The sequence below is a fragment of the Mesoplodon bidens genome (assembly GCF_964165515.1).
Source record: "Mesoplodon bidens genome assembly, contig: HAP1_SCAFFOLD_1355, whole genome shotgun sequence".
Classification (NCBI taxonomy): Eukaryota; Metazoa; Chordata; class Mammalia; order Artiodactyla; family Ziphiidae; genus Mesoplodon; species Mesoplodon bidens.
In genome coordinates, this window is record NW_027671410.1 from 27012 (window position 1) to 44945 (window position 17934).

At 52.8% G+C, this 17934-nt stretch overlaps 2 protein-coding genes across 2 annotated transcripts; both read left to right on the forward strand.

The window, feature by feature from the left end:
* Window positions 1-2698: 2698 nt before the first annotated feature.
* On the forward strand, window positions 2699-7103 carry LOC308611434 (homeodomain-interacting protein kinase 1-like). Its single transcript, XM_081260212.1, has one exon. It carries the CDS (start codon window positions 2765-2767, stop codon window positions 6551-6553), a length of 3789 nt encoding a protein of 1262 aa, XP_081116338.1. The 5' UTR covers window positions 2699-2764; the 3' UTR covers window positions 6554-7103.
* A 6166-nt stretch (window positions 7104-13269) lies between these two features.
* On the forward strand, window positions 13270-17674 carry LOC308611436 (homeodomain-interacting protein kinase 1-like). Its single transcript, XM_081260214.1, has one exon. The coding sequence runs from the start codon at window positions 13336-13338 to the stop codon at window positions 17122-17124; it is 3789 nt and encodes a 1262-aa protein (XP_081116340.1). The 5' UTR covers window positions 13270-13335; the 3' UTR covers window positions 17125-17674.
* The last annotated feature ends 260 nt before the right edge of the window (window positions 17675-17934 follow it).

The window sequence follows — 17934 nt, forward strand, 5'->3', positions numbered from 1 at the left end:
CATCCCGGTGGTCCCCGAAGCCGACTCATAAATCATTCATGAGCGGGGGCCGGCCGAGCAGGGCTGGGAGGAAAGAGGGGGTCGGCAGCGGCGGCGAGGGCTAACCGGGAGCTGGACCGGGCGCACGGTGTGTAGCCGCGTCCTCACGCCGGAGGTAGGAAGGGGTCTGCGGCCCCGACCCGGGGGCTGCGTGCACCCCTTTCCAGAAAGCTGGGGGCGGAGAATGGGGAAAGGAGGGGCTTGCTCTGCTCCCTTCTCCTCCCAACCCTCGGCACCCTCTCCCCGGGCCGCGGTAGGTGGTGCGAGCCCGGGAGCGTCGGGGGAACCAGAGGAGCCGCGGGGCTGGCGAGGTGGACCCTGCGAGAGTTCCGGGCAGGGCGCAGACGCACGCAAACTTTGCGGGCTGCGTGGTGGGTCTTCTTTCCGCCCACTGGAGGGGAGCTGGCGGATGTGGCCAGGTTCCGGGGCGCGAGCAGGCGGTGGGAGCGCGAGTGGGACCCAGACCCCGAGGCTACCGGCTCGTTCTCTGAGAGGGCGGCGGACGAGGCGAGGTTGGTCCGGGGCTTGGGAACTGTTGGGCGGTGAAGGGAGTCCTGGGGAGTGGAACGAGGGGTGCGGGACACTGACCCTCCCCAGCTGGGTATGGAAAGGGGTCACCTTCCTCTGGTTTGCTAAAAGAAGTACGCGGTGCAAACGACCATCACAGGAGCGGGGCTCTGGGGGGTGCCACGGGAGGCCTTATCGCCTTGCCCATCTGGGAGCGCGCGCACGCACCCCTGGCTTGATGCATCCCCCTGGTCCGCTTTGGGTGGACAGCGCGGGGACTTTTGGCGATTGCCTGATGGAGAACGGGGTGATGGAGGCGCACCCCGCTGGGTGAGGCGCGGGCCAGGACAACAAAGGGAAGCGTGGACAGAGGAGGAGCTTCGCGGTGCGGGAGAGTCGGGGGCCCGAGGTCAGTTTCCTCGAAAGCCCTCTCCGAGAGCGTCGGGGGATGCGATCAGGGGGCCCTGCGGCACACGGCTTAGGACGGCGAGCCCAGTCCAAGCCAACCCGCGCCTCGGCGGGGAACCGGCGCCGACTCTCTCGCTGCAGCCAAGTTACTCCGGCAACCCCCTCCCCCAGGCGACGGCGGATTCCTCGAGTCTCCTGGTTTCCCGCGCCCGCCTTGCCGCCCATCCTTTGTCCCGCAGGCGGGGAAAGGTTCCTGGCGCGGAGGGAGCGAGGGCAGGAGCGGCCCGGGCCTGGCGGTGGGTTGGAGGGGAAGGCTGGGGAAGCGGCGCCACCAGCTTTCCGTAGCAACAGGTTGCGCCTGTAGCCCGCGGCGGCTGCTGACCTTGCTCCTGCCCGGGCAGGAGGAAGGTTTTCCCGGGTTTCTGAGAGAGGCGGCAGATCTTTGTTAACACAAGCAGGTGTGATTGAGGTCCTTGAACGTCCCCTCCCCCCATCCCAACAGAGACCCACTTGGAGACCCAAACAGCTGCTGTTCTTTGGTTGCTTGGACCATGTGAAATTGCCATTTTCAAAAGGCTTGACTATCAGCAACTTCCTATTATTCAATGTGTGTGAAGTTACTTTTCTCACTCATTTGTGAGTTTCCTCCTTCAATGTTCTGGAAGCTGTTCTGCCTGTCAGGGTGAGCCTGGCGGCCACGGTAGAGTTGAGGATATTGCCGTTCGCAGGGGCAGTCCAGACCCTCAATCGACGGCCAGTTGTGTGTGTGTGCCAGGCGTTGTCCCTATTCTATTTCCAACCCTCCGACACTATTTAAAACACCATTTTACAGACTAGCACAAGGGAAAGCGTGGAGATTGTAAGCAACTGCTGTCACAGAGCTCATCAGCGGGGCTAGAGACTCCCCAGTCTCGAAAGCCAGGACTCTGGTCGCTGCAGCAGCGCCCTTTAGTTTAGTTTTGTTTTCTTAATGTATCCCATTATTTTTTAATGAACTTCCTTATGAGTTCCACGCTGGACTATTTCTGTGTATCTAGTAAGGTGAAGCAAAGTGCATCAAAGGATAGGTTGAAAATAATAAAACTTTAAACCAAATATTGTGTCGTCGGGACTGTTTAAAATATGAAGAAAATCAGTTTTGCAGGGACAAGAGTTCGCTCTGAGATTTGATCAAGGTCAGGATGCATTGTTAAAAATGACAGAAGCCAATTCTGGGTAATTTTAGCAAAAAAAAAAAAAAAAAGGGACTGGATACTGGGTGGCTTAGCGAAGTGACAGAAAGGCTGGCTAGCCAGGCTTGGGAGCCCGGAGGAGTGGGACTCAGGACATGCAACAGGACCCCTGATGGGTGTATGGCCACGGCTGCCACCATTAGACTCTGGCTGTGGCTGCTGGCATGTTGACATCATTGCTAGGATGACGTGGAAACTGCCTCTGCCTCAGTGTGTCTCATGCACAAGCCCAGGAGTAAGCATCTGATTGGCTGAGCCTGGGCTCAGTTTGGGCACCTCAGCTGACCTCACAATGGGAGGCAGGGCTGCCACTCCCAGAACTCACAAAGGTGGGCTCAGAAGTTGGGCAGTTCCCATCTGCCCTCCCACCCCGCAAAACCCTAGATAGCACCTACACAGATCCTTTTAAAAGAAATTCCTTCAAAAATTCCTTCAAGAGGGGGCCCGGCGGTGGCCCCGGACGGCAGCGAGAGACTGAGGCGGGAGCGCGCGGTGCTGAGGCGGCGGCGGCGGCGGCGGCGGCGGCGAGAGGCCGAGCAGCGGAGCTGGAAGGAGGCTGGGGGCGCTCCCCCCGTGAGATGGGCACGGGTAGGCTCCGGTGGGCGGGGGCCGGGGCCCGGGCCGGCTCGCGCGGGGGATATGATGACCCAGCGGCAGGGCCCCGGATCTCGTCTCCTCCTCCGCCTTCTCACTGCAGCCCCAGCTGGCGGCTGAGAACCAGACACACCGGCGGTATGGCATCACAGCTGGAGGTGTTCCCCCCCCCATCAGTGTCGTCGAGTGCCTTCTGCAGTGCAAAGAAACTGAAAATAGAGGCTTCTGGTTGGGATGTTTCTGGACAGAGCAGCAACGACAAATACTATACCCACAGCAAAACCCTCCCAGCCACACAAGGGCAAACCAGCTCTTCTCACCAGGTAGCAAATTTCAACATCCCTGCTTACGACCAGGGCCTCCTCCTCCCAGCTCTTGTAGTGGAGCATATTGTTGTCACAGCTGCTGATAGCTCTGCCAGTGCTGCTACATCAACCTTCCAAAGCAGCCAGACCCTGACTCACAGAAGCAACGTTTCTTTGCTTGAGCCATATCAAAAATGTGGATTGAAAAGAAAAAGTGAGGAATTTGACAGCAACGGTAGCGTGCAAATCATAGAAGAACATCCCCCCCTCGTGCTGCAAAACAGGACTGTGGTGGGTGCTTCTGCCACGACCACCACTGTGACCACGAAGAGTAGCAGTTCCAGTGGAGAAGGGGATTACCAGCTGGTCCAGCATGAGATCCTTTGCTCTAGGACAAACAGCTATGAAGTCTTGGAGTTCTTAGGCCGGGGCACATTTGGACAGGTGGCTAAGTGCTGGAAGCGGAGCACCAAGGAAATTGTGGCTATTAAAATCTTGAAGAACCACCCCTCCTATGCCAGGCAAGGACAGATTGAAGTGAGCATCCTTTCCCGCCTAAGCAGTGAAAATGCCGATGAGTATAATTTTGTCCGTTCTTATGAGTGCTTTCAGCATAAGAATCATACCTGCCTTGTGTTCGAGATGCTGGAGCAGAACTTATATGATTTTCTAAGGCAGAACAAGTTTAGCCCACTGCCACTCAAGTACATCAGACCCATCTTGCAGCAGGTGGCCACAGCCCTGATGAAGCTCAAGAGCCTTGGTCTAATTCACACTGACCTTAAGCCTGAAAACATAATGCTGGTCGATCCAGTGCGCCAGCCCTACCGAGTGAAGGTCATTGACTTTGGTTCTGCTAGTCACGTTTCCAAAGCTGTGTGCTCAGCCTACTTACAGTCACGTTACTACAGAGCCCCTGAAATTATTCTTGGATTACCATTTTGTGAAGCTATTGATATGTGGTCATTGGGCTGTGTGATAGCTGAGCTGTTCCTGGGGCGGCCTCTTTATCCTGGTGCTTCAGAATATGATCAGATTCGTTACATTTCACAAACACAAGGCCTGCCAGCTGAATATCTTCTCAGTGCCGGAACCAAAACAACCAGGTTTTTCAACAGAGATCCTACTTTGGGGTACCCACTGTGGAGGCTTAAGACACCTGAAGAACATGAATTGGAGACTGGGATCAAATCAAAAGAAGCTCGAAAGTACATTTTTAATTGTTTAGATGATATGGCTCAGGTGAACATGTCCACAGACTTAGAGGGAACAGATACGTTGGCAGAGAAGGCGGATCGAAGAGAATACATTGATCTGTTAAAAAAACTGCTAACAATTGATGCGGATAAGAGAATTACTCCTCTGAAAACTCTTAACCATCAGTTTGTGACAATGACTCACCTTCTGGATTTTCCACATGGCAATCATGTTAAGTCTTGTTTTCAGAACATGGAGATCTGCAAACGGAGGGTTCACATGTATGATACAGTGAGTCAGATCAAGAGTCCCTTCACCACGCATGTTGCCCCAAATACAAGCACAAATCTAACCATGAGCTTCAGCAACCAACTTAATACCGTGCACAATCAGGCCAGTGTTCTAGCTTCCAGTTCGACTGCAGCAGCTGCTACCCTTTCTCTGGCTAATTCAGATGTCTCACTGCTAAAGTACCAGTCGGCTTTGTACCCATCATCTGCAGCACCAGTTCCTGGAGTTGCCCAGCAGGGTGTTTGCTTGCAGCCTGGAACCACCCATATTTGCACTCAGACAGATCCATTCCAACAAACATTTATCGTCTGTCCACCTGCTTTTCAAACTGGACTACAAGCAACAACAAAGCATTCTGGATTCCCTGTGAGGATGGATAATGCTGTGCCCATTGTACCCCAGGCACCAGCTGCTCAGCCACTACAGAGACAGTCGGGAGTTCTTCCACAGGGAAGCTGTACACCACTAATGGTAGCAAGTCTCCACCCTCAAGTAGCCACCATCACACCGCAGTATGCGGTGCCCTTTACTCTGAGCTGCGCAGCAAGCCGGCCGGCGCTGGTTGAACAGGCTGCCGCTGTACTGCAGGCTTGGCCCGGAGGAACCCAACAAATTCTCCTGCCTTCAACTTGGCAACAGTTGCCTGGGGTAGCTCTACACAACTCAGTCCAGCCCACTGCAGTGATTCCAGAGGCCATGGGCGGTGGCCAGCAGCTCACAGACTGGAGGAATGCCCACTCTGATGGCAACCAGTACAGCACTATTATGCAGCAGCCGTCCTTGCTGACTAACCATGTGACATTGGCCACTGCTCAGCCCCTGAATGTTGGCGTTGCCCATATTGTCAGACAACAAGAATCCAGTTTCCTCCCTTCAAAGAAGAATAAGCAGTCTGCTGCAGTCTCTTCTAAGTCCTCTCTGGATGTTCTGCCTTCTCAAGTCTATTCTCTGGTTGGGAGTAGCCCCCTCCGTACCACATCTTCTTATAATTCCCTAGTCCCTGTACAAGATCAGCATCAGCCAATCATCATTCCAGATACTCCCAGCCCTCCTGTGAGTGTCATCACTATCCGCAGTGACACTGATGAGGAAGAGGACAACAAATATAAGCCCAATAGCTCTGGCCTGAAGGCAAGGTCTAATGTCATCAGTTATGTCACTGTCAATGATTCTCCAGACTCTGATTCTTCCTTGAGCAGCCCATATTCCACTGATACCCTGAGTGCTCTCCGGGGCAATTGTGGACCCCTTCCGGAGGGTCCCGGCAGAGTCGTGGGGGATGGCACCGGCACCCGCACCATCATTGTACCTCCACTGAAAACTCAGCTTGGTGACTGTACTGTAGCAACCCAGGCCTCAGGTCTCCTGAGCAGTAAGACCGAGCCAGTGGCTTCAGTGAGCGGGCAGTCATCTGGATGCTGTATCACCCCCACAGGATATCGAGCTCAGCGTGGGGGGACCGGCGCAGCACAGCCACTCAACCTTAGCCAGAACCAGCAGTCATCGTCAGCTCCAAGCTCGCAGGAGAGAAGCAGCAACCCTGCCCCCCGCAGGCAGCAGGCGTTTGTGACCCCACTCTCCCAAGCCCCTTACGCCTTCCAGCATGGCAGCCCACTACATTCGACCGGGCACCCACACCTGGCCCCAGCCCCTGCTCACCTGCCAAGCCAGCCTCACCTGTATACGTATGCTGCCCCCACTTCTGCTGCTGCATTGGGCTCCACCAGCTCCATTGCTCATCTCTTCTCCCCGCAGGGCTCCTCAAGGCATGCTGCAGCATATACCACCCACCCTAGCACTCTGGTGCACCAGGTCCCTGTCAGTGTTGGGCCCAGTCTCCTCACTTGTGCCAGCGTGGCCCCTGCTCAGTACCAACAGCAATTTGCCACCCAGTCTTACATTGGGTCTTCCCGAGGCTCAACCATTTACACTGGATACCCACTGAGCCCTACCAAGACCAGCCAGTATTCTTTCTTGTAGTTGCTGAGTGTGAGGGAGGAGGGGTCAGAGTTCTTAATGGGCTGTGATGAGCTCCTCCCTCACCCTCTCCTGAAACTCCTTAGCCAGCAACTTGCTCTGCAGGGGCACACTGAAGCAGAAGGCTTTTCTCTGGGGAACCTGTCTCAGTGTTGACTGCATTGTTGTAGTCTCCCAAAGTCTGCCCTATTTTTTAATTCTTTATTTTTGTGACGGCATTTTTGGTATTTGGAAGAGTTCAGATGCCCATCGTCTGCAGGTACCAAGGAAGAGAGATCATTCTGAAGTTAACCTTTGAAAAATATTTTCTCTCTCTGACTTGATTTCTATAAATGCTTTTAAAAAACAAGTGAAGTTCCTCTTTATTTAACTTTATTTTATTGTAATTGCTGGTCAGAAGAAAAATGCTGATAGAAGAACTTGAAATCTGGTAACAAGAAAAGAAAAATCATTACTTTCTGCTTGTTTAAAAACCAAGACTTAATTGCTTATGTTAAGAGCAGCTTGCACAAGTCTGTATTTTACTATCTCGCATTTCTCCTCAAAATTTTACCCTTGCTAAGGGCACATTTAAGCTTACAGTGTTTTAAATTTGTTTTCATGTCATGTTATATTTAGTGGGAAATTGTTATTTTTGCAAAACTGGTTACATACTACTCTCTGTTACTGTTGGGATTCTCTCAGTTGCTCCTGTGTTTATTATTAGAGTAGTGTTAAAAAGGCAGCTCACCATTTGCTGGTAACTTAGTGTGAGAGAATCCATACCTACCGTGAAAGCACCAGGTGTTCTTTCTAAATGAAGCCCTGTGCATTCTTTTCAAATTATTTTTAAAAAGTCCTTCTCTCTGATTTAGCTTAAATTTTATTATTGGAAAAGCCATTAAGGTGGTTATTATTGTATGGTGGTCGTTGTTTTATTATATGCAAAATCTCTTTGTATTATGCGATACTGGCATTGGTGAGCTTTGCCTAAAGGTTGTTGGCGTTGATGAGCTTTGCCTGAATATTAGTATGAAATTCAATAATACACCTCTTTCTCTCTTTGCCTCAGCTCTCCCTTCATTCTATGTGATTTATTTGGGGAGAAAGCTAAAGCTAAAGGATCTGAAACCAGATAAGAAACGTTGTGTATAGCTTTTATGCTTTAAAGTAGCTTTCTTTGTATGTCAGCATCAAATTGAATGCTCTCTTATTAAGACTTAAGTGCATGTAGGAATTGCAATTTAAAAGAATTCCATCAAAAAGAGAAAGTAGAGAAGAAATGAAGCTGGATGGTCATCGTATTTGCTTTTAATCCAGTGTTCATGGAAATGCCGATCTCTGGACCCCAGGCTCAGAGTCCTGTGAGGTATTTGCTTAAAATTCGTGTTCTTGGGTCCCTTTCCCAGTTCGAACTCAGTGTATTTGGATGGAATCCAGGAATCTTCATCCCATAAACCAGAAAATGGTGAACCTACCTTAGTGATTAGTCTAGTGCCTGTTTGAGGGGAGAGGCCCCAAGGGAGCGATTTCCAAAGCCTGCTAAGTTGAGGATTGCAGCTGAAAGTATGGCCCCCCAGAGTGGTAGACCAGTTGTTCCGCCATGGATGAATCCAGTGAGGAGGCAGTCTGCTCCCTGTGTTGGAGGAAACAGCTACAAGCAATCCAACACCTCCCTCCCGTGGGCTGTAGACTGCTCATAAAGAGGTGCTTGACCACCTCTGAAATAGGTCAACGTGACCATTTTGTGTCAGTCTTCTCTCTACCTGCCACAATTTGATGTCAGCCATCCTTATTGAGTGCCTGCTGTGCGCCAGACTCCAAGGGTACGGAGAAGATGAGGAAGTCAGGGACTCCACCAAGCTGTTGGGCTAGATCAGTTCAATGTGATACAAGAAGGGCGTTTGGGGTGCTTTTGCCTCACGTCTGTTGTTCTGCAGTTGTGTTTGGGAAGATGGAGGTGCCTTTGGAAATTGGCATGGATTAGCCAGGAGGGAACTCAGGAAGAGTGCTGGCTCTCGAACCTTAGTTGTCTAAGAATCTGTCACCAGGGGAGCACGTTAAAAATGCAGATTAATGGGCCCCATCTCCAGAAACGAGGTCCTATAATTTCCTTTTAAACACAGACTCCGTTTTACGCTGATGGGGCTGTTGGGTCGGGAGCCGTCTTGGGTTTTCTGCTGGCAGTTTCCTGAGCTGCTCTCAGTGGCTCTCGCTACCTAGTGTGCGTTCCCAGGGAAGTACCCAGACCTTATTTTTCGGAACAACGGTTCAAACTGAGATGAAAACCTCTTCCATTTTGCCTGGACTTTTTTTTGTTTTGTTTTGTTTTTGCTGTACACGGGCCTCTCACTGCTGTGGCATCTCCCGTTGCAGAGCACAGGCCCCGGACGCCCAAGCTCAGTGGCCATGGCTCACGGGCCCAGCTGATCCGCAGCATGTGGGACCTTCCCGGACCGGGGCACGAACCCGTGTCCCCTGCATCGGCAGGCGGACTCTCAACCACTGCGCCACCAGGGAAGCCCCATCATCATCATTATTATTAGGAGTAAAAATGAGCTTCCTGAGGCATAATTATTTTTACTCGGCAGACAAGGAACCAGGCTCAGTGAGATTAAGCAGCCAAAGTCACAGTGGTGAAAAGGGACAGGGCCAAAATTTGAGGCAGGGCAGAGCTGGCTGCCCTCAGGAGGGAAGAACTCACCTCTGGGCCCCACCCAGAGAGGGCTGCCCTTGAGCAGAAGTGCTGGGGCCTCTGGAGGTGTTCAAGCAGAGGCCCTGACCACTTTCAGACGAAGAAACAGCAGGCCTGATTAGATGTCTCAGGGCACCATCTAACTTTGCATGCCTGTAGTGCAGTTTTCAGAAGTTTCCTGAACTAGCATTTATCCAGGAAATATGCACATTCAAGATCAGTTTAAATTTAAATCAAGCAAAAATAATGCCCTTTCGAGCACCTGTTTTATGCTAGATTCTGGGGTAAGTGAAAGAGCTGTTGAGTTAACCTTCCTGTCCATCATTCAACTGTCAGTCTGTCCATCCTTCCATGCATCCATCAACCCATCCATATCACAAACATTAAACACCTACTGTGTGCTAACTTCCGGAAGGTGCTTTTCTTCCATTAGTCTTATTTTTCCTACCAGAGAGTACTGTCCACTCAAGATAGGAAGTAGTGAGTGAGGAGTGAGGTGAGCACAGTTAGAAGAGGGAGTGGTTGCTTGTGGCAGAAGGTCCCCACCCCTCAGCTTGAGGGGATGGCAGGCAACGCACAGCCAAGAGACCGATATGAAAGGAGTAATGAAAGCTCCGTGTGCTTGGAGCTATAGTGGATGCCTGTGTACGTACATGGGAGCAAGGGCTGCTTTTTGCCGGTTTTATAGCTCCAGCCACTAGCATTACGATTGGTACACGCTAACGAACCAAATAATTGGGGTTTTGTTTTATTTGAGTAATTTTTTTTTTTTTTTAAGTCTTGGAAACTGGCATTAGAAGCGTCTAAAGCGGCAGAGGGAGTCAACCAAGGCAGGTCTGAGGTGGAACCAGAGAGATGCGAAGTTTTTAGAAGAGGAGCGGCGTTCCAAGTAGACCGCTCAGCCTGCCTCAAGGAGGCCTGGGTCCTGTGGGAGGGACGTGCTCGGTTGAGCGGGGCTCTAGCCCCAGGAAATGGATGCAGCTAGGTCCCAGTGGGTGCCCCGGGGTATCGTGGCGAAGCTGCTTAGCTGGTCCAACCGGGAGCGCGCGGGCCGAACTCCAGGATTAGCTACCTCTAAAGTACCGAGCCAGTCCCCACCCGCCACCTGGCTGCGCGCTCAGCTCTCCCGCCGCGGGTGAGTACATTTCAGGAAGCAGTGCATTGCGGCAGCCTCATCCGCAAGTCCCGCCCGGGAGCTGGGGAGGCCGCAACACGTCCCCAAGGGCACCCTGGGCCTCGCCGGCGCGCCTCCAAGGCAGGCGCCTTTCCGGACCCGCTCCGTCCCGGGGTCTGGCCGGCGCGCGGGGCAGCGGGGCAGCGGGGCAGCGGGGCGGCCTCTCCGGAAGCCATCCCGGTGGTCCCCGAAGCCGACTCATAAATCATTCATGAGCGGGGGCCGGCCGAGCAGGGCTGGGAGGAAAGAGGGGGGCGGCAGCGGCGGCGAGGGCTAACCGGGAGCTGGACCGGGCGCACGGTGTGTAGCCGCGTCCTCACGCCGGAGGTAGGAAGGGGTCTGCGGCCCCGACCCGGGGGCTGCGTGCACCCCTTTCCAGAAAGCTGGGGGCGGAGAATGGGGAAAGGAGGGGCTTGCTCTGCTCCCTTCTCCTCCCAACCCTCGGCACCCTCTCCCCGGGCCGCGGTAGGTGGTGCGAGCCCGGGAGCGTCGGGGGAACCAGAGGAGCCGCGGGGCTGGCGAGGTGGACCCTGCGAGAGTTCCGGGCAGGGCGCAGACGCACGCAAACTTTGCGGGCTGCGTGGTGGGTCTTCTTTCCGCCCACTGGAGGGGAGCTGGCGGATGTGGCCAGGTTCCGGGGCGCGAGCAGGCGGTGGGAGCGCGAGTGGGACCCAGACCCCGAGGCTACCGGCTCGTTCTCTGAGAGGGCGGCGGCCGAGGCGAGGTTGGTCCGGGGCTTGGGAACTGTTGGGCGGTGAAGGGAGTCCTGGGGAGTGGAACGAGGGGTGCGGGACACTGACCCTCCCCAGCTGGGTATGGAAAGGGGTCACCTTCCTCTGGTTTGCCAAAAGAAGTACGCGGTGCAAACGACCATCACAGGAGCGGGGCTCTGGGGGGTGCCACGGGAGGCCTTATCGCCTTGCCCATCTGGAAGCGCGCGCACGCACCCCTGGCTTGATGCATCCCCCTGGTCCGCTTTGGGTGGACAGCGCGGGGACTTTTGGCGATTGCCTGATGGAGAACGGGGTGATGGAGGCGCACCCCGCTGGGTGAGGCGCGGGCCAGGACAACAAAGGGAAGCGTGGACAGAGGAGGAGCTTCGCGGTGCGGGAGAGTCGGGGGCCCGAGGTCAGTTTCCTCGAAAGCCCTCTCCGAGAGCGTCGGGGGATGCGATCAGGGGGCCCTGCGGCACACGGCTTAGGACGGCGAGCCCAGTCCAAGCCAACCCGCGCCTCGGCGGGGAACCGGCGCCGACTCTCTCGCTGCAGCCAAGTTACTCCGGCAACCCCCTCCCCCAGGCGACGGCGGATTCCTCGAGTCTCCTGGTTTCCCGCGCCCGCCTTGCCGCCCATCCTTTGTCCCGCAGGCGGGGAAAGGTTCCTGGCGCGGAGGGAGCGAGGGCAGGAGCGGCCCGGGCCTGGCGGTGGGTTGGAGGGGAAGGCTGGGGAAGCGGCGCCACCAGCTTTCCGTAGCAACAGGTTGCGCCTGTAGCCCGCGGCGGCTGCTGACCTTGCTCCTGCCCGGGCAGGAGGAAGGTTTTCCCGGGTTTCTGAGAGAGGCGGCAGATCTTTGTTAACACAAGCAGGTGTGATTGAGGTCCTTGAACGTCCCCTCCCCCCATCCCAACAGAGACCCACTTGGAGACCCAAACAGCTGCTGTTCTTTGGTTGCTTGGACCATATGAAATTGCCATTTTCAAAAGGCTTGACTATCAGCAACTTCCTATTATTCAATGTGTGTGAAGTTACTTTTCTCACTCATTTGTGAGTTTCCTCCTTCAATGTTCTGGAAGCTGTTCTGCCTGTCAGGGTGAGCCTGGCGGCCACGGTAGAGTTGAGGATATTGCCGTTCGCAGGGGCAGTCCAGACCCTCAATCGACGGCCAGTTGTGTGTGTGTGCCAGGCGTTGTCCCTATTCTATTTCCAACCCTCCGACACTATTTAAAACACCATTTTACAGACTAGCACAAGGGAAAGCGTGGAGATTGTAAGCAACTGCTGTCACAGAGCTCATCAGCGGGGCTAGAGACTCCCCAGTCTCGAAAGCCAGGACTCTGGTCGCTGCAGCAGCGCCCTTTAGTTTAGTTTTGTTTTCTTAATGTATCCCATTATTTTTTAATGAACTTCCTTATGAGTTCCACGCTGGACTATTTCTGTGTATCTAGTAAGGTGAAGCAAAGTGCATCAAAGGATAGGTTGAAAATAATAAAACTTTAAACCAAATATTGTGTCGTCGGGACTGTTTAAAATATGAAGAAAATCAGTTTTGCAGGGACAAGAGTTCGCTCTGAGATTTGATCAAGGTCAGGATGCATTGTTAAAAATGACAGAAGCCAATTCTGGGTAATTTTAGCAAAAAAAAAAAAAAAAAGGGACTGGATACTGGGTGGCTTAGCGAAGTGACAGAAAGGCTGGCTAGCCAGGCTTGGGAGCCCGGAGGAGTGGGACTCAGGACATGCAACAGGACCCCTGATGGGTGTATGGCCACGGCTGCCACCATTAGACTCTGGCTGTGGCTGCTGGCATGTTGACATCATTGCTAGGATGACGTGGAAACTGCCTCTGCCTCAGTGTGTCTCATGCACAAGCCCAGGAGTAAGCATCTGATTGGCTGAGCCTGGGCTCAGTTTGGGCACCTCAGCTGACCTCACAATGGGAGGCAGGGCTGCCACTCCCAGAACTCACAAAGGTGGGCTCAGAAGTTGGGCAGTTCCCATCTGCCCTCCCACCCCGCACAACCCTAGATAGCACCTACACAGATCCTTTTAAAAGAAATTCCTTCAAAAATTCCTTCAAGAGGGGGCCCGGCGGTGGCCCCGGACGGCAGCGAGAGACTGAGGCGGGAGCGCGCGGTGCTGAGGCGGCGGCGGCGGCGGCGGCGGCGGCGAGAGGCCGAGCAGCGGAGCTGGAAGGAGGCTGGGGGCGCTCCCCCCGTGAGATGGGCACGGGTAGGCTCCGGTGGGCGGGGGCCGGGGCCCGGGCCGGCTCGCGCGGGGGATATGATGACCCAGCGGCAGGGCCCCGGATCTCGTCTCCTCCTCCGCCTTCTCACTGCAGCCCCAGCTGGCGGCTGAGAACCAGACACACCGGCGGTATGGCATCACAGCTGGAGGTGTTCCCCCCCCCATCAGTGTCGTCGAGTGCCTTCTGCAGTGCAAAGAAACTGAAAATAGAGGCTTCTGGTTGGGATGTTTCTGGACAGAGCAGCAACGACAAATACTATACCCACAGCAAAACCCTCCCAGCCACACAAGGGCAAACCAGCTCTTCTCACCAGGTAGCAAATTTCAACATCCCTGCTTACGACCAGGGCCTCCTCCTCCCAGCTCTTGTAGTGGAGCATATTGTTGTCACAGCTGCTGATAGCTCTGCCAGTGCTGCTACATCAACCTTCCAAAGCAGCCAGACCCTGACTCACAGAAGCAACGTTTCTTTGCTTGAGCCATATCAAAAATGTGGATTGAAAAGAAAAAGTGAGGAATTTGACAGCAACGGTAGCGTGCAAATCATAGAAGAACATCCCCCCCTCGTGCTGCAAAACAGGACTGTGGTGGGTGCTTCTGCCACGACCACCACTGTGACCACGAAGAGTAGCAGTTCCAGTGGAGAAGGGGATTACCAGCTGGTCCAGCATGAGATCCTTTGCTCTAGGACAAACAGCTATGAAGTCTTGGAGTTCTTAGGCCGGGGCACATTTGGACAGGTGGCTAAGTGCTGGAAGCGGAGCACCAAGGAAATTGTGGCTATTAAAATCTTGAAGAACCACCCCTCCTATGCCAGGCAAGGACAGATTGAAGTGAGCATCCTTTCCCGCCTAAGCAGTGAAAATGCCGATGAGTATAATTTTGTCCGTTCTTATGAGTGCTTTCAGCATAAGAATCATACCTGCCTTGTGTTCGAGATGCTGGAGCAGAACTTATATGATTTTCTAAAGCAGAACAAGTTTAGCCCACTGCCACTCAAGTACATCAGACCCATCTTGCAGCAGGTGGCCACAGCCCTGATGAAGCTCAAGAGCCTTGGTCTAATTCACACTGACCTTAAGCCTGAAAACATAATGCTGGTCGATCCAGTGCGCCAACCCTACCGAGTGAAGGTCATTGACTTTGGTTCTGCTAGTCACGTTTCCAAAGCTGTGTGCTCAGCCTACTTACAGTCACGTTACTACAGAGCCCCTGAAATTATTCTTGGATTACCATTTTGTGAAGCTATTGATATGTGGTCATTGGGCTGTGTGATAGCTGAGCTGTTCCTGGGGCGGCCTCTTTATCCTGGTGCTTCAGAATATGATCAGATTCGTTACATTTCACAAACACAAGGCCTGCCAGCTGAGTATCTTCTCAGTGCCGGAACCAAAACAACCAGGTTTTTCAACAGAGATCCTACTTTGGGGTACCCACTGTGGAGGCTTAAGACACCTGAAGAACATGAATTGGAGACTGGGATCAAATCAAAAGAAGCTCGAAAGTACATTTTTAATTGTTTAGATGATATGGCTCAGGTGAACATGTCCACAGACTTAGAGGGAACAGATATGTTGGCAGAGAAGGCGGATCGAAGAGAATACATTGATCTGTTAAAAAAACTGCTAACAATTGATGCGGATAAGAGAATTACTCCTCTGAAAACTCTTAACCATCAGTTTGTGACAATGACTCACCTTCTGGATTTTCCACATGGCAATCATGTTAAGTCTTGTTTTCAGAACATGGAGATCTGCAAACGGAGGGTTCACATGTATGATACAGTGAGTCAGATCAAGAGTCCCTTCACCACGCATGTTGCCCCAAATACAAGCACAAATCTAACCATGAGCTTCAGCAACCAACTTAATACCGTGCACAATCAGGCCAGTGTTCTAGCTTCCAGTTCGACTGCAGCAGCTGCTACTCTTTCTCTGGCTAATTCAGATGTCTCACTGCTAAAGTACCAGTCGGCTTTGTACCCATCATCTGCAGCACCAGTTCCTGGAGTTGCCCAGCAGGGTGTTTGCTTGCAGCCTGGAACCACCCATATTTGCACTCAGACAGATCCATTCCAACAAACATTTATCGTCTGTCCACCTGCTTTTCAAACTGGACTACAAGCAACAACAAAGCATTCTGGATTCCCTGTGAGGATGGATAATGCTGTGCCCATTGTACCCCAGGCACCAGCTGCTCAGCCACCACAGAGACAGTCGGGAGTTCTTCCACAGGGAAGCTGTACACCACTAATGGTAGCAAGTCTCCACCCTCAAGTAGCCACCATCACACCGCAGTATGCGGTGCCCTTTACTCTGAGCTGCGCAGCAAGCCGGCCGGCGCTGGTTGAACAGACTGCCGCTGTACTGCAGGCTTGGCCCGGAGGAACCCAACAAATTCTCCTGCCTTCAACTTGGCAACAGTTGCCTGGGGTAGCTCTACACAACTCAGTCCAGCCCACTGCAGTGATTCCAGAGGCCATGGGTGGTGGCCAGCAGCTCACAGACTGGAGGAATGCCCACTCTGATGGCAACCAGTACAGCACTATTATGCAGCAGCCGTCCTTGCTGACTAACCATGTGACATTGGCCACTGCTCAGCCCCTGAATGTTGGCGTTGCCCATATTGTCAGACAACAAGAATCCAGTTTCCTCCCTTCAAAGAAGAATAAGCAGTCTGCTGCAGTCTCTTCTAAGTCCTCTCTGGATGTTCTGCCTTCTCAAGTCTATTCTCTGGTTGGGAGTAGCCCCCTCCGTACCACATCTTCTTATAATTCCCTAGTCCCTGTACAAGATCAGCATCAGCCAATCATCATTCCAGATACTCCCAGCCCTCCTGTGAGTGTCATCACTATCCGCAGTGACACTGATGAGGAAGAGGACAACAAATATAAGCCCAATAGCTCTGGCCTGAAGGCAAGGTCTAATGTCATCAGTTATGTCACTGTCAATGATTCTCCAGACTCTGATTCTTCCTTGAGCAGCCCATATTCCACTGATACCCTGAGTGCTCTCCGGGGCAATAGTGGACCCCTTCCGGAGGGTCCCGGCAGAGTCGTGGGGGATGGCACCGGCACCCGCACCATCATTGTACCTCCACTGAAAACTCAGCTTGGTGACTGTACTGTAGCAACCCAGGCCTCAGGTCTCCTGAGCAGTGAGACCAAGCCAGTGGCTTCAGTGAGCGGGCAGTCATCTGGATGCTGTATCACCCCCACAGGATATCGAGCTCAGCGTGGGGGGACCGGCGCAGCACAGCCACTCAACCTTAGCCAGAACCAGCAGTCATCGTCAGCTCCAAGCTCACAGGAGAGAAGCAGCAACCCTGCCCCCCGCAGGCAGCAGGCGTTTGTGACCCCACTCTCCCAAGCCCCTTACGCCTTCCAGCATGGCAGCCCACTACATTCGACCGGGCACCCACACCTGGCCCCAGCCCCTGCTCACCTGCCAAGCCAGCCTCACCTGTATACGTATGCTGCCCCCACTTCTGCTGCTGCATTGGGCTCCACCAGCTCCATTGCTCATCTCTTCTCCCCGCAGGGCTCCTCAAGGCATGCTGCAGCATATACCACCCACCCTAGCACTCTGGTGCACCAGGTCCCTGTCAGTGTTGGGCCCAGTCTGCTCACTTGTGCCAGCGTGGCCCCTGCTCAGTACCAACAGCAATTTGCCCCCCAGTCTTACATTGGGTCTTCCCGAGGCTCAACCATTTACACTGGATACCCACTGAGCCCTACCAAGACCAGCCAGTATTCTTTCTTGTAGTTGCTGAGTGTGAGGGAGGAGGGGTCAGAGTTCTTAATGGGCTGTGATGAGCTCCTCCCTCACCCTCTCCTGAAACTCCTTAGCCAGCAACTTGCTCTGCAGGGGCACACTGAAGCAGAAGGCTTTTCTCTGGGGAACCTGTCTCAGTGTTGACTGCATTGTTGTAGTCTCCCAAAGTCTGCCCTATTTTTTAATTCTTTATTTTTGTGACGGCATTTTTGGTATTTGGAAGAGTTCAGATGCCCATCGTCTGCAGGTACCAAGGAAGAGAGATCATTCTGAAGTTAACCTTTGAAAAATATTTTCTCTCTCTGACTTGATTTCTATAAATGCTTTTAAAAAACAAGTGAAGTTCCTCTTTATTTAACTTTATTTTATTGTAATTGCTGGTCAGAAGAAAAATGCTGATAGAAGAACTTGAAATCTGGTAACAAGAAAAGAAAAATCATTACTTTCTGCTTGTTTAAAAACCAAGACTTAATTGCTTATGTTAAGAGCAGCTTGCACAAGTCTGTATTTTACTATCTCGCATTTCTCCTCAAAATTTTACCCTTGCTAAGGGCACATTTAAGCTTACAGTGTTTTAAATTTGTTTTCATGTCATGTTATATTTAGTGGGAAATTGTTATTTTTGCAAAACTGGTTACATACTACTCTCTGTTACTGTTGGGATTCTCTCAGTTGCTCCTGTGTTTATTATTAGAGTAGTGTTAAAAAGGCAGCTCACCATTTGCTGGTAACTTAGTGTGAGAGAATCCATACCTACCGTGAAAGCACCAGGTGTTCTTTCTAAATGAAGCCCTGTGCATT